Here is a 17,021-nt window from a genome sequence, read left to right as displayed (position 1 = left end):
ACCACTGGAACAATATATACTCACAGATATTCACAGATCTCACCTAAATAAAGGTCTAAAACGTCCTAAGCATTAGAAAGGGCCTCGGTCAACAGATGCATTTATCTGTTGCTAACCACCGGTGATATCAGAACACTGTGAACATTTGGCTCTGAGGTGAGGCCAGAGGCTTCCAGGAGACAAGGCTGGCCAGAAGCCTGAAGCACAATAGTTAAGAGGGGCAAGGGACTGGACACTCAGGAACATGGACATGTAGGACACACACAGCATTTTTGGAAACTACAAAGAACTGTCTCAATGCTTGGGCCAGGACTTAAGAGTTACCCTGGAAGTAACTGACCCTTGTCATAGGATTCTAGCAAGCACTTCAGAAGGCAGATGGACTGTGGCGACAGGAAACCCTCATCAGGGCATGCATGGGCACGAGGATGATGAGCCAGACAGGTTCCTCCTTCACCCTGCAGGTATACCTCAGCCTTCCCCCTCTCCCTCAGAGGAAGCTGGAGGGAAGATGAGCCTGCTAGTGTTTCCAGGGTTCACATTGCTGGGCCACACAGCACAATACAAGCAGTTCCTTAAACTTAGCCTGGGAGAGCCCAAATTTCTACTGGAAATTAGCATTCCTTCAAGAAGTATGAGTGTGGGTGGCAGCCCACAGAAATAGTAGCTGTGGTCTTACACAAACAGAAACATTTTTCTGCCACATTCATCAGAACATTAAAAGGCATTATTTAGTATACTTGGTTCTTTGAAAAGTCACAGGTGTTGCTGGCCTGCTGAGAAATATGATTTACATATAAAAGAATCATTATTACTGTATCACAAGTTTTTAAAATTTGATGAATTCATTTCAATTGGTTTCTATTTCCTTAAAACCTGACTCTAGACGAGGGTAATAGGCCTAGGCCTGGGGAGGCTTGAGACAGCAAGACTGTAAATTTGAAGCAGCCTGAACTACACAGCAAGACCCTGTCTCAACAAAAACCAAAGTCCAAACATTTTGCAGGTTCCATCAGAATACTCAAGGAACACGATTAAGAACTCCAGCTTAGATTCAGGACGGACACCAGAGACATCGGGGGCTAGGTCCAAAGTGCCCTCGCTGGTGTCCTGGCTGGACAGCCAGGCCTCTGCGGAGTTTACAGCATCCCTCCTGACAGTGGGCTCCACAAAGAACCCCAGAGAGGAACACCCAGGAAGGAAGCTGGGACCATGGAGAGGCCCTTCTGTACATCTTCCCTTGCTCTCTGGGGCTCCTCCCCCCACAATGCTGTCAGGATAGATCTCAAATGACATTTCTACATATGCATGGAGAGAAATCCAGGGCAGACAGCTAAGGGCTCCTACTTCCCGTCCACAGCACAGCAGGGAGACTCCGGGTACTGAAGGAACTGTTGACTTACTTGCGTTCTAGCTGCATCCTCGTTTTAACCATCCAAATAGGATTCATTAAGGTATTTGTGACAAAAGCTGGAGGGAAAAAACAGTCATCACTGATATAGCCAGTGTTTGCGAATGCAATCCCGATGCAATGGCCGCACGGCTGGGCGCAGAAGCAGTGGGTTAATTGCTCTCTATCCGTGCCACAGCTGCCGCCGCCACCAAGCACAGTCCTTCTGGCCTCTAGGTGGTGCTATCACTTCGGTTCATTTCAATCCTAGGGCAAAAACTATCTGAAATTCCAACTTAGAAGCTGCAGGTCCAGAGATAATTTGTTTTTAAACATGCTCATCTGTACTCATAGCTAACCCTGAATAAGGATGTTAAATCTTCCGTTACCTGAATTCAAACTTGGAAATATAAGGACAAAAACATTAAAAGCCCATTGGCCCACAGGAATCATTATTTTGGTCTGCCTTTGGCAGCATTTTTACACACTGGATCAGTCCCAAACCTCAATGCTCAGCTCTCCTCTAACAGCTAGTATCCTCTACATATTAATGAGGTCACTGGCTTGAAAAGCTCCTTCAAGGCGTGCTTCCTTTACCCAGGGTTCCTCTGGGTTAATTTTACAAGCATTACAAAGCCGATTAACAGGGTCTGGATTACGGCTAATTCGCCATGGCACAACCTGATTTGGAATGGTCCACTGTCCTTCTCGGGGCTCAGTATTAAGGGGAAATCACTGTTCTTGTGTTAAGAAGTTTGCTTAATATTGCTTTTCTCTGACTAAAGATCAGAACCTGGGTTAGTAATTTTATTGAGAGTAACAAAGGAAATTGGTGTGGACACATTGCAGGCTGTTAGCAGAAGGAAGAAATTCTAAAATGCTAGTCTAAATTCTCTAAACATTCTGTTAGATTTAAATGGACAGAAGCCTCTGTGTAGAAGGGCAGAGGCTTCTCCTAGCAATTTAGGAGCCAGTGCTTTCTCACAAACACTCCCTGGGGCAAGCTCTGCAGTGGGGACTTCCTCAGAAGAGAACGGACCATCTGGAGGCATAGGGCCTTAGGTACAGCCTCAAGTACCACACAACACATAAAACCCTGATTCTTGCTGTGCAAGTGAGCTGTGCAGGGCAGATGCACCCCAGATACCTTGGGGAATCAGGAAGAAAGCAGCTCTCACTCCACATTACAACTCAATAGGGAAATCAGGAAGATGAAGAACAGAAAAGTAAAATCTGTTTATAAACTGCTAATAGTCATGTTCTACAAACTCCAATACAAAGCTTTAAAAATGGTTTTAGGGTCAAAAGAGGCAGGGAGTTAACATCTAATTCCTGGAAAGAAAAAAAAAGAAAGCAAGACGAAACAACACTCACTAGGGAACATACCTGCAGAGCCAGCTGAGAGAATGTGCACAGTATTGCTATTAGGCACGAAGATGCCATTGAATTGCTCTTTGGCTTTGGAATAACATGCAAAGTACACAGCCCTGGTAGGACAAAAAGAGAACACCATTAAAGCATTACTGCACTTTAAAGTATACAGGTCCCTCTGCACCATCTATCCCAAAGAGGAGACCACAGAAGAGAGTAACAATCTTAGCCAGCAAGGAAACAAGAGGCTGGACTCACACCCAGGCTGCCACTGCACCTGGATGTTCATGCCTTCCAGAAATTAAGTGCTGACAGCCATGGCCAGGATAACAGAGGAAATAAGATTTTTGGTAACACACATAAAAGTCCTTTCACACTCTGTCTGTTTGTTTGTTGAGACAGAGTTTCTCTGTGTTGTTCTGGCTATCCTAGAACTCACTCTGTAGACCAGGCTGGCCTCAAACTCATAGATCCACCTGCCTCTGCCTCCAGAGTGCTGGGATGAAGGTGTAGGCCATCACTGCCTGGCTCTTTTCACATTCTTTATTCTGGATGAATGCTAATCATCTGAGTGGGAGTGCAGACTGTCATTTTACAGGTGCACTGTTTAATGAGCTCTGCTTTCATCTTGTGTTCATCTTGTGAACTGACTGCAGTGACTTGGGAGGTGTGCTTCACCTCTGCGATGCAGGAGCGCTGCTTCTCTTTGCCTCTGCTGAACAGCAGGTCAATCACAGAATCTAAGGATCAACTAAGGATCCTGACTACTGCTGAACAGGATCCCAGGAGGCCACTGGTTTGGACTAAATTCTGGTACCATATCCCAACAAAAAAGAAAGAAAGGGAGATGGGACGGCAGTGGTGCTGGAGGTGGCAGCGGTGGTAGTAATCATTTGTGCCGAAGTTGCCATTCCTGTTACCAAGTCATTTGGCCTTCCAAGAAACCAGGATTGGAGAAAAGTAACAGATTTCCCACAGGGGCAAGTTCTAATCAGTGCAACCCTTTGTTGTTCTACTCTTCTCTCTGTTCTTCCACTTGAGTAACTCTGAGATATACAACCTTTTGATGAAAACCTCTTTATCGTCTATCTAAACAAGCAAACAATCTTATTTTATAGAATAAAGCACTGGAATTTGGCCAGATTTCAAAATAGAAAAGGCAACGAAACCCTTTAAAGTCTATCATTAGAGGACTTTGGCCCGTGACAGCACTGCCACTTGACCTTTTTATACACACAGTTCCTGTCTATTAGCACTGCCCATGACTTCATCCAGAGACACTATCTATGCATGGATAATAAACATTTGGAAAGTGACCAGTATTCTCATCAATAAGGTGAATGGAGACAACAGTTTTCCGTGCAGGGATAGTGTGATTCTACGAAGCCTTTAAAAAGAATTAAAAAACCAAGGACAATGAGCTGGAGAGATGGCCCAGTGGTTGAGAACACTGACTGCTCTTCCAGAGAACCTAAGTTCAAATCCCAGCACCCACGTGGTAGCTCACAACCATCTGTAATGGGATCAGATGCCCTCTTCTGGTGTGTCTGAAGACAGCTACAGGCTACGTACATATATTAAATAAATAAATAAATCTTAAAAAATAAAATAGCTGGGTGTGGTGGCACATGCCTTTAACCCCAGCACTCGGGAGGCAGAGACAGGCGGATTTCTGAGTTCGAGGCCAGCCTGGTCTACAAAGTGAGTTCCAGGACAGTCAGGGCTACACAGAGAAACCCTGTCTCAAAAAACCAAAAATAAATAAATAAATAAAATAAATCCAAGGATGTAATGTTATAGAAAGTAAACCCTAGGCGCCTTTGGAATTCCTTCAGACTAATGTTCCTATGAGTCACCTGGAAGTCATCTTGCTAAGAAAGCCGATGACAGGGATCTGTGTGCACTATAACCCTGGGCATTTCCACACCCAGGGACTGGTCCACAGCACACTCAAGGGAAGAAACTCTCCCTTACAGAGACTGGAACCCACGGTTGCCTCTGCTTCTTCACGTCAGACTTGGTTAGGCAAAACAAACAGCCATTCAGCAGTGTCACTCCACTGCACAACTGGGAGCTCGCTCACTCCCTTGGCAGTTATATGCTTACCTTGATGGTGCAACTCCAACCAAATTTGGACCCAGGCCTCTAAAGAGTGACTTTGGTCCCTCCTTTTCCAGGATTGATCTGAGTAGGAAAGAGACATCACTTTAGAATCTTTTTGATTTCGATAGCTGCAGAGGTGGCTGCTTTGGTGAGTGTTTAGAGAATGTGAAGCGCTAGTGTATCATCAGAACAAACAGGGTGCAGCGGCATAGACCTGTAATCACAGCCCTGGGGAGGTGGGAGCGGGAAGATGACAAGTTCAGAGTCATCTCTGGCTATATAGAGTCTGAGGCTAGCTGGGCTACATGAGGCTGTCTCAAAATCAAGCCAAGACCTCCGAGGAAGGCAATAAGAAGCCAACCCTCACAGTGTGGCCCTGAAGGAATAAAGTGTTTAGAAGCCCCCTGACTCTTCCTTCCCTCTGTAGACTATAACATCAGAAGGCTGTAGAGTCAGACAGGAATGCTACAAACGCTGTCTAGGAAAGAAAGCTCTGATCCTGTTTCTCAGTTCCTCTTTTGTTTTTTTGTTTTTGTTTTTGTTTTTTCGAGACAGGGTTTCTCTGTGTAGCCCTGGCTGTCCTGGAACTCACTTTGTGGATCAGGCTGGCCTCGAACTCCACCTGCCTCTGCCTCCCGAGTGCTGGGATTAAAGGCGAGCGCCACCACACCCGACGAATTCTCAGTTCCTCTTACTTCAGTCTGAAATCTCGCCTTCTCAGGAGGCTGAGACAGAAAGATCACATGTTCAAGGTCTGCCCAGACTACACAGTGAGTTCAGGGCAGCAAACCCCTGGCTTAAGATATACACTCACACTTACCTTGTATGCAGGAGACTCCAGGTTCAGGTTTCTACAACCTGGGCCCCACCATATTATTATGATTTTATTATTTCTGCAAACAGTCTCACTACGTAGTCCAGGCTAGTTTCTAACTTGCTATGCTCCTGCTTCAGCCTTCTAAGTACTGGGTTACATGTGTGTAATACTTCTAAGTACTGGGTTACATGTGACTAATACTTCTCAGTACTGGGTTACATGTGTGTAATACTTCTAAGTACTGGGTTCCATGTGTGTAATACTTCTCAGTACTGGGTTACATGTGTGTAATACTTCTAAGTACTGGGTTACATGTGTGTAATACTTCTAAGTACTGGGTTACATGTGTGTAATACTTCTAAGTACTGGGTTACATGTGTGTAATACTTCTAAGTACTGGGTTACATGTGTGTAATACTTCTAAGTACTGGGTTACATGTGTGTAATACTTCTAAGTACTGGGTTACATGTGTGTAATACTTCTAAGTACTGGGTTACATGTGTGTAATACTTCTAAGTACTGGGTTACATGTGTGTAATACTTCAGACTGAACAGATGACATTTCTTTCTTTGCTTTTTTTTTTTTTTTTCTTTTGAGAAAGGGTTTCGCTGTGTGGTCCTGGAACTCATTCTGTAGACCAGATTGGCCTCAAACTCACAGAGACCTGCATGTCTCTGCCTCCTGAGTGCTGGCTGGGATTAAAGGCGTGTGCCACCACTGTCTACCAAAAATTGCTTTTTAAAAACTTACTTTTAAGTGTGTATGTATGTGCACATTCAAAAAGAGAGTTGAATCTCATTTTCAAATGGTTCGGAAGAGTTTATGAATGAACACAGGGTCAAAATGACAAAGCAAGACAGTAACACGTTAAAAACTGGTGTGTCCAAAAACAGGTACAAGCAAGTCACCTGTGCCGCTCTTATAACTTCTACTATTTGAAATTATTTTAAAACAAACGGGTTTCTTTAACAGCAGCAGCAGCAGCAGCATTCGGCCGGGCTTAGTACACACCTTTAATCCCAGCTCTTGGGAGGAGAGGCAGGTGAGTCTCTGAGTGCTAGGACAGCCAGTGCTACATAGAGAAACCCAAACCAACCAACCAACCAAATAAAATTAAACCAACAGCACCAACAGCTCTTTCTGCAGGCCATCACAGCTGAGGCTGAAGTGATAGCATGGAAAGTTATAAAAATCAAGGACTAGAGCCAACAGTTCTTAGGCCTTCATGAACACAGTGCTTCAAAATGAAATTCGTGGGAGTTTCACCGGAGTCACAGGCCAAAAATAAGCCTTCTGGCTCCTATCAGGCACAACTTAATGCTTTCAATTAAAACACTTTATTTTTATTATCTTGCTCAAAGAGAGGACTGTTTCCAACAGGCCAAGCTCCTTGAACAAAACAAGCCTCTGGTAGCACCTTGGGGTGCCCACACCCAGTGACAAAGCGAGTGCCAGCAATCCCAATGCTGCTCCACCTGACAGCGTGCAGGCTTCACTGATCGCCAGCAATGAGCCCTGTGCCGCTGAGAAGCTATTTCAGAAAGCTACGGGAACCCTGGCTCTAGGAAGCCAGCAGCCCTCATCCATAATGCAGCGCGGAGCGTGTGTCCTCAAGCGACTTGTGCCTTGTAAGAGCTGAAGAAAGACAGGCTCCATAGTTAGGAGCTTAACAGTGGCAACAAGTCAGGCCTGTTATATAAGCTGAACTTCTGCCCTATCTGGGTGTTTATAGACTTCTGGAACAATCAAGTTCCCACCATACAGAGCATACAGTTTTGAAAGACCAATGTAGGAGCCAGGCTCACTCTCCCACAGGCATCTGCCCTTTCATGTTGGAAAAGCATGTCAAAAGAAGTCAGAGCCTTGACGGAGTCCACCACTCTGTCCCCAGGTTAGACCGGGCTGCACAGGAGAGACAAGTGCCTCATCTCAGTATCTACCTGAGCGAGGCAGTTTCTGAAAGATACGGACATTAATTTTCAGACTGAAAAAGGACGCTGGAGAAGGCTCAGGGTTAGTCACGCTGCTCTTGCTGGTTCCCAGCAGCTCTGTCAGGAAGCTCACTTTACAACAGCCTGTAAATCTCCAGCTGCAGGAGTTTCTACACCTTTTTCTGGCCACCTATGAGAATGTGTAGTATGCACACACATGCAGGCATGCATTTAAGATTTGAAAATTATTAAAACTTTTAAAAAGACCTTAAAATATAAAACAATAAGGTACCTCAGTAATTAAAATCCTCACTTAAAAATATTTTTTTCAAAAAAAGAGATACCTGACAAAACAGAACTAAACCCAGGTATACAGGAAAGGTCTGGGGCTTGTCCTGGTAGTGCATCACCCCTGGGCTTGGCTTAGATGGCTGACTACAAAGCCGCTACCTTCGCTGTCCTCACTGCCACGCAGGACACTGTTCACTACTTTGGGATCTTGCCCACAAGAACCTCCACACAGCCTAAGGACAGGCTTTCTTCAGATGGGAATCACCATACAAAGAAACCCTGCTGCAAACCTTACCTTAAAGAGCATCGGAAAGCACTCACTGACGACAGCAACACAAACGCGTCTACATTGAGGGAGGCCAGCAAGCCATTCCCATGACCTTTACTGACCTGCCCAACTTCTAAAAATCCAGTCACACGGGACATTCTAAGGAGCCCGAGGACACTTTATTATTCAAAACAAAACCCCGCCCACCTTCCAGGGTGGGGTGAGAGCGAGGAGACAGAGATCAGGTAATAAGTAACTTGTGCTGTGGAGGACGGAGGCAGGAGCCGTGGTAAAGGAGGAAGGCGGGGGGGGGGGGGGGTCAGTGGGTGAGTGGGTGGAGGGTGAGTGGGTGGTGGGAGCTCAGGTTAAATAACCAGGTCACTGCAGGATACACCTGCAAAGGTGTCAAAGCCAGAGAGAATGTCTGGCACACGGGACTTGTGCTAGCTATGTTCCTGTGCTTTTATAATTTATTCTTGAGACAGGGTTCCACCGTGTAGTCCTGGCTGTCCTGGAACTCTCTGTATAGACCAGGCTGGCCTCAAATTCACAGATCCACCTGCCTCTACCTCCTGAGTGCCGAAATTAAAGGCGTATGCCACCATGCCCATTCCTGTGCCTTTAAAGTAACAAGGAGGCTGGAGGGGAACAGTAGAGCCACAGGACTGCTGAGTGAAGAGCCGGCAGGCCCAGGGGCTGCTTGGAGGAGGGAAGTGAGCAGAGGCCTCCGGCTGCTCTGCTGAGCAGAGTGAGGAGTACGGATGGCTACATCTCAGGCCAGGGCAGCTAGGGGTGCTAGCACTGCAGCACAGGCATGGCAATGTCGCCTTCATCGGGACAGCACTAGCCTGTCCTATACTTTGAAAGCAGAGCTAACAGGATTTACTGTGGGTGGAGAGAAGTCTCCAGAGTGGCTCCAAGGTCCCAGAACTATAAGCTACAAGAATACGGCTTCTTTTAACCAAGTAGGCCCAGGGCCCAGCAGGGCAAGGGCTCTGGTCTGCGCACTTTTGTTGGGTGTGAGTTGAAGACATTCATGCTGTCCATATAGGCAGCAGGGGGTATGTGTGAGAAACCCCATCCCTCACAGGTGACTAAATGAGACCACTGGGGGACAGCTGTCACTGAGGGAGCCCTGGGACCCTGCTACAGCAGGAGGTGAGGTGGTATGACAGCAGCCACAATAAGAAAGCAGAAGCAGCAGCTAATGAAAGGGCTGAGGTCCTGCTCTTAGAATCTCTGGGTTAGGGGCTGGTGAGATGGCTCAGGGGGTAAGAGCACTGACTGCTCTTCCAAAGGTCCTGAGTTCAAATCCCAGCAACCACATGGTGACTCACAACCACCCATAATGAGATCTGACGCTCTCTTCTGGCACGTCTGAAGATAGCTACAGTGTATGTATAATAATAAAAAGAATCTCTGGGCTAGCACCAGCTACATCTCCACAGGACCTGAAGGAGGCCACAGCCCAGCTGTGAGCTGAGCTGTTGTGGTTTTGGTTTACTTTGCTCGTAGCTACACCAAACTGTCCTAGAAGTGGGACGTGCAATAAACACGGTTCTGGCATCTGCAATCGTTAACTTGCACGTCTTCCTCTCGAAAATGGGAGTAACTGAGGTCCAGACACTAACCTTTAAGGCTGAGGTGAAAAATCAATAGAATCCTTTTAAAACCTGAAAGGCACTGACAGCAAGCCCACGCTGCAGGAGCATCCTAAAAACATACACAACAGGCTAAAGAAATAGAGCTCAAGTGAGCGAGACGACTGTGCACGCACAACCTTTTTAATTGGGCAGCACCATGGTCCTAAGAACCTGACTTAACTCCATGGTTAACATTTGACCTGACCATAGTAGAAACGGATATTCATGTGGAAGTGGCAGTTTGTGATGTCACAGCCCCTGACGGTATCAACCAACCATTGCTGTGGGTCTGTGGTGAAGTATTGGCTTTTGTGTGGTGTGGAAGTGGCTCCTGAGTTTTCAATGACAAAGTGCCCTTTTCCTTTGGTTTCCACTGTGATGACTAACTCGTGTAAGTGGGGCTACTGGAGATACGAGAAACTAGAGGCGGAGAATACACATCCCATAGAACTTGCAGAAGAGAAGCATTCACATTTGCCTTACAGGCCTAGTCCAGCGGGCAGCTAGGGCGTTTGGGTAACAGGGTCTCACATAGAGTGAATGTTAACTCCGCATATGAAGCGGTCTTCTGAGCGTTCACCCACTTCCACCTCGTGGTGGACAAACAGGAAGCTTTCTCCCAGTCACTGAGGACCACAGATGCTGTTTGTTTGTCCTCACTGAGCTCCGAGCTGCCTCACACACCCCGGCCTGCGTCCTTCCTGTGCCTGTTACTAACCACCCGCTTTTGGGAATCCACTCGCTCAGTGTTGAAACCTTGATCCTCCTCAGCAGCAACATCTTTTAAAAAATCTGACCAGGGCTGCAGAGATGGCTCAGTGGTTACGAACACTGGCAGTTCTTCCACAGGACCTCGGCTCTATGCCCAGCATCCACACGGCGGCTAACAACCGCTTGTAACTCCTGCTCCAGGGGACTCAACACCTTCCACCGTGCAGGCGAAACACCAATGTACACTTAAAAAATGACTTAATTAATTAAAAACAAAAACAAACAAGCAAAACACCCATCTGACCAGCACAGTGGCACAGTGAGTAAGGACAACTGTCACCAGGCCTGACAACCTGAGCCTGATCCCCGGAGCCCTCCCTCCACCCATGTGCTACGGCTGTATAAAGTGGGCAGGCGGGTGCCAGGGAAGGCCTGCATGACTGGGCTGCACTTACTTCAGAACCTGTAGGAGTCCAGGCGTCACAGACGTTGGTCTCACCATTCCAGCTCCACTAATGGTCCCCAGATGAACCTGAGGGTAATATACCGTCCGAAGAGCTAGTCTCGAAGACTGCAGTCGCGTCTTAATGACTTCTAGCGGACATGTGAAAATAGCACCAACTGTGCCCCCGCACCTGCAGGAGAGAGGCCACAGCAGGATCAGAAGGCAGCACACATCTGTCAGCAAATGTGATTGACATCTCGTCTTTTCCTCTTTAAAACAGAGTACCTGTGTTCATTTCATATAACTTCAAGGACTGAAAAATATTAGGTGAGGCTCCAGAACTAAAGAGAGCCACTTCACAAGGATCTGTCAGCTCAGATTCCACATGGCCACTTTGGTGCCATCCTTCTGAAACTCCACACAGTACGGCAACCAATTTCCACTGCTGGATATTCATCCAATCTCACCATGAGACTCGCCATGAATCGTCTAGAAAACACACAAAAGCTTCCCTTCTGCCCTTCACAGCAAATTGAACTCCTTTTAAACACATTTCTTCTTGGTACAAGAATGATCTCAGGCTCAACTAGGCAGATGCTCTGGGCTATACTCACAGACCTTCTCCTGCCTCAGCGTCCTGAGCAGTGAGTCACAGGTGTGCGCCACTACACCGACCTTAAACACTTTTCTTCAAGGCAGTACATTTGTTTATCCTAAACTTCCTCTCTCCACCTTCTCTTCCACGACACTATCTACAAACCATGCTGGATGGGCTAGCTACAGAGACAATGCCAGGTACCATCTAAAGTCAGCACCCATACAATAGGGACTTTCCTCCCTGGAACACATGGCCCTTCAGCAGAGCATGTTCAGGCATTGTTCAGACATCAGGAAGTCATAGCCAACATGAACCATCTGGCTGGACAGGAATATTTAAACCTCTGATCTCCTAAGTCAGTGGGTTTTTTTTTTGTTTTGTTTTTAAAGATTTATTGATTTCATTATATGAGTACACTGTAGCTGTCTTCAGACACACCAGAAAAGGGCATCAGCTCCCATTACCAGTGGTTGTGAGCCACCATGTGGTTGTTGGGAATTGAACTCAGGACCTCTGGAAGAGGAAGCAGCCAGTTGAGCCACCTCTCCAGCCCAAGTCAGTGATTCTTAACCTTCCTGATGCTACAACTCTTTAATCCAGTTCCTCATATTGTGTCACTCCTAACCATAAAATTACTTTGTTGATACTTCATAACTGTAACTTTTTTTACTGTAAAAATCAAACTTTGTTTCCCAGCATCCACTATGCAGCAGCTTGTAACAGCTCCAGAGGATCTGATACCCTTTTCAGGTCTCCACAGGTACTCACACATTTGTCATAAACTTGTAACTAACACACACACACACACACACACACTCCCAAAATTTAAAGATTGTTTTGTCTTTGTTTTTTGTTTTGTTTTGTTTTGTTTTGAGTGTAGTTCTGGCTGTCCTGGAACTCACTATATACCAGGCCTGCCTCAAATTTAGAGATCTACCTGCCTCTGCATCTCAAGTGGGATTAAAGAAACATGTTTGCTACCACCACCTAACTGACAAATAAAAATTTTAAAAGGAAAATATGGAGAGAGGGCTGGAGAGATGGCTCAGTGGTTAAGAGCACTGACTGCTCTTCCAGAGGTCCTGAGTTCAATTCCCAGCAACCACATGGTGGCTCACAACCATCTGTAATGAGATCTGATGCCCTCTTCTGGTGTGTCTGAAGACAGCTACAGTGTACTCATATACATAAAATAAATAAATCTTAAAAGAAAATATGAAGAGAAAATTTACTTAAATTTTTACAACTTAATGTATATTTTATGTGTATATCTCAAATGTGTAAAATAAAGAGGGCACTAAAACTATACAGGGCAAGAATCGGGGAGATGGCTCCACGTGTAAAATGCTTGCCTCACCATGGTAATGAAGAAGCAGAGACAGGTGGAACTACAAAGCTCACTGGCCAGCTAAGATAGCCAAATTGTTGAGCTCCAGGTTCTACGAGAGTGTTATGGCTCGTATATGCTCAGCCCAGGGAGTGGCACTATTAGAAGGTCCTGCTGGAGTAGGTATGTCACTGTGGGTGTGGCTTTAAGACCCTCATCCTAGATGCTTGGAGGCCAGTATTCTGCTAGCAGCTTTCAGATAAAGCTGTAGAACTCTAGGCTGAGCAGTGGTGGTGCATGCCTTTAATCTCAGCACTTGGGAGGCAGAGGCAAGCAGATTTCTGAGTTTGAGAACTGCTGCCATGTTCCCACCTTGATGGTAATGGACCAAACCTCTGAACCTGTAAGTCAGCCCCAATTAAATGTTGTCCTTCATAAGACTTGCCTTGGTCATGGTGTCTTTTCACAGCAGTAAAACCCAAACTAAGACAGGACTTTGTCTTTAAACAAAAAAAAGTTGACCTTTATATACATATATACCAACATATGGAGGAATGCAAGAACATTGCAATCTTAGGGCCATGTGATCAAAATCTGAGACCAGTATTTTAGACTTGGTTCCTTGGTTCCTAGCCTAGGCAATTCTGCTACCACCCCCAGTGACATCTGACCACATCTCAAGACACTTTTGGTTGTTGAAGTAATGTCATTAGCAAACTGGTAGGCTGCTAAACATCCTAAAACGCACAGGGGAGAGCAATCACCCTGTCAAAGCCGGAAAGCTCCATTCGAAACAACAAGACAAAAAGCTCATCTTGGAGGCAGTGTAAAACAGGGTGGTGGCATTGCTGGCAGCCTCCTAGCATATGGCCCTTCTATCCTAACCAGGTCTGTCTCTTAAGCCATACACTATGAATGGGACCAAGGCCATTTCTACTTTTAACTCTGACTCACTCAAACCCATTAACATGATACTATGTACTCCACCTCACTGTCGTCCAGAGAAGAGCATGTGATTTGGCCCAGGGTACTCATCATAAACTCCCTTAGAGCAATGACTGGTCTAGAGATGGGTGTGTCTTCAAGCTGGCCCCATAACTGAAACTCAAGACCCACTCAGTGGCGGAGACAGAGGAACTGCACGCAGGTGAGGGGACCACATGGTTATCACTGGGAGGAGAGCAGTCAGGGCTCCATAGTGACGGTGGAGAGCTTGCTCCAAGAGGTAAACCAGTGGCTAGTAGATTTCCTCTTGCTTACAGCTACAAGTCCTAAATCTACACCTAAACTTTGCAAGAAAGCTCACAGGAAGTTTACTATTGCAGACAACGTCCAATGGGCACTCAGCACTCCTGTGTAGGAGGTCACATTCCCAATAACTATGTGGACACCTCCTGGATGTTAATTTAATTTCTTTCACAGGGTAAGTTTTTCACAGGCCTTTTCTCCTATGTCTGTTTCCTCTTGTCTCCTCCTGAAGTTAGAATTCCTTTCTTAGTCTGTTGTCCAACTCCCTAACAATGGTCAGCAGCAGCTGTGAATGGAAGTCCAAGGATCTAGCAGTTGCTCAGTCCCACAAGGAAAGCAGGCGAAGAAGAGGGCAAAAATTTTAAATTATGTACATAAATTACCTCTCACCTCAGAATTTCAATAATCGGGAAATTTTACATATATATTTTCAGTAAAAATATGCTGCTTCCTGAGCATATACCCACTCACTTTGGCACTGAAATCAAAGCCAAAGTGCTTTTTATTTTAAAAAAAAGTTTATTATTTTTATATTGTGTGTGTGTGTGTGTGTAGTGCTTATGTGGCAATCAGTCAGTTTTCTCCTTCCACCATGTGTGTGTGTGTGTGTGTGTGTGTATGTAGTGCTTATGTGGCAATCGGTCAGTTTTCTCCTTCCACCACGCATTGGTCCCAGATATTGAACAGATTGTCAGGTCTAGTGCCTTTGTCAGCAGAACCATTGTGCCGGCCTACAAACTTGTATCACACTTACTTATTTAATGTGGGGGTGGGTGGCCATGTTGCTGTGCATGTGTGGATGTCAGAGGGACAACTCACAGTTCTCTCCTGCCATGTGGGTCTCCAGGTTTGAACTCAAGTTGTTGGGCTCAGCAGGAAGCCCACTGAGCTACCTCTTAGGCCCCAGTGTGCTCTGTACAATAAACCACTCCCCAACTCGTGGTAACTGATTTCCACGCTCATGTGCTATACGTAGGTACAAAATGGACTCTAGCAACAAACTATCCCAAACTATCCCAACAGGTACTCTGCAACCCTCTGCTCTGTGGGAATTCAACCATTTTCTCTCTCCTCTGATACTTCAGTAATCATTACTTGAAGAACATTAGTTACTTTTGGCATACAATACAATATTCTGGTAAGTTTAGTTAAATATCTGACATCAGGCTTATGGGTTGTCAATAGCAAACTGCATATTCATTTTACGAAGGCACAAACCATTGGAAGTAGATGGTTTTCCTTTATATGCTATGTCCTCTATTCCATTTCATTTGGGAAGGAAACTCCCTCCTAAGGTTGGGAAGATGGCTCAGGGGTGAAAGAGTACTTGCTTGCTCTTGCAGAGGACCCAGGGTCGGTTCCCAGCCCCCATATGGTGGCTCATAACTGTTTCTGTAACTCCTGTTCCATTCTGGCCTCAGTGGGCACCAGGCATGCACACGGGGTACATACATATAGGCAAGCAAAACACTCAATACGCATAAACTCATACGCATAAAATGAAAATACATAAATCTTAAGAGGAAAAAAAAAGAGTCGGGCCATGGTGGCACACGCCTTTGATCCCAGCACCCGGGAGACAGATGCAGGTGGATTTCTGAGTTTGAGGCCAGCCTGGTCTACAAAGTGAGTTCCAGGACAGCCAGGGCTATACAGAGAAACCCTGTCTCGAAACACCCCCCACCCCACCCCCAAAAAAGGAGGAAAAAAAAAGCATCCCAAATAAAGAAAAACCATATCTTTCCACAATAAGAGAAATCTAAATTAGCATACCTTATACCAATATAGTTTCAGCAAATATTAATGCGTAACACAGCAATAAAGTATTTTCTCTTTATTTAGGACAATTCAGACCACGACAACTGATACCCCGGTTAAGTTAATAAGTCAGTATTAAATTGTTTACTACTGACTGGTAGCTGTAACCTGCTGGGCCCAAGAAACTTTCATCCTTAGCTGGGGGTGGGAGTGAGGGTCGGGGGTAGCGGTGCACTCCTTTAATCCAAATGCTAGGGAGGCAGAGGCAGGTAGATCTCTAAGTTCAAGGACAGCATGATCTACAGAGTTAAGTTCCAGGATAGCCAGGACTACACAGAGAAACCCTGTCTTGTACAAAAAGGAGGAGGAGGAGGAGGAGGAAGAAACTTCCATTCTATTGGGCATTTCCCAACCAAATTAAAAAACAAAACAAAACAAAAAATACTTTTCATATATACAAATATACTAGATGAGGACATCAATTACATTCACAATAGTATATACATAGCCTGATCAAAATATTGCTCATTATATTTGTTTAATAATTCCTGTAAGCATGTGTTACTGTTTGTTGGTCTTGTGTAGTACAGTGGATGCAACCAAGGACTTGTGTCTGCTAGCAATGCTTTGCCGTGAGCTCTATTCTCAGACTGCAGGTAAGGTTGAATGGTCTCTACGCTGTCCCAGACAAGGGAACAGCCATCTCTGTAATGCTGCAAAGTAACCAGGATTAAACTGATAGCAACATAGTGCCTGAGTACACCTGTCAGCTGTTGTCAATAATCTGTGGGAAGACAATATATTCTGAAAATATCATGGGCTACACATTTTCAGACCTTAAGGATCTACTATATTCCCATTAAAAGACTTTTTTTTGGAGTATGCTGGGGATTGAACCAAGAACACACAATCTACTAATAAAGTTATTTCCTGGCCCCTATTAAAAAATATTTTAAAGGTCATGTAATTGTATAGTATGGTAAGACATACACAAAGCCACACCATAAATAATAAGACTGAAAGTATCTAGTGCCGACTGTCAGTGTCTGAATCTACCATAGATTAATCCAGCTGTCCAGTCATCTCCAGCACAGAGCAGAGCTAGTCACCATTCTTTG

At 45.4% G+C, this 17,021-nt stretch overlaps 1 protein-coding gene across 1 annotated transcript in view; it reads right to left on the bottom strand.

Moving 5' to 3' along the window:
• The window catches only part of Slc25a33 (solute carrier family 25 member 33), a 29,379-nt gene that overhangs the window by 7,704 nt on the left and 4,654 nt on the right, over window positions 1–17,021 (bottom strand). The window contains exons 2-5 of the mRNA XM_021160437.2: window positions 10,983–11,162; window positions 4,868–4,945; window positions 2,777–2,877; window positions 1,404–1,470 (exon numbers count right to left, since the gene is read on the bottom strand). Of these exons, the coding sequence (XP_021016096.1) occupies window positions 1,404–1,470; window positions 2,777–2,877; window positions 4,868–4,945; window positions 10,983–11,162 (426 nt within the window). The remainder of the gene's footprint in view (window positions 1–1,403; window positions 1,471–2,776; window positions 2,878–4,867; window positions 4,946–10,982; window positions 11,163–17,021) is intronic.

This window comes from Mus caroli, unplaced genomic scaffold (assembly GCF_978045245.1).
Source record: "Mus caroli unplaced genomic scaffold, Mus_caroli_1 scaffold_6, whole genome shotgun sequence".
In the NCBI taxonomy this organism is placed as follows: domain Eukaryota; kingdom Metazoa; phylum Chordata; class Mammalia; order Rodentia; family Muridae; genus Mus; species Mus caroli.
Note: the sequence above shows the minus strand (reverse complement) of the source record. Positions and strands in the feature narration are given on the sequence as shown.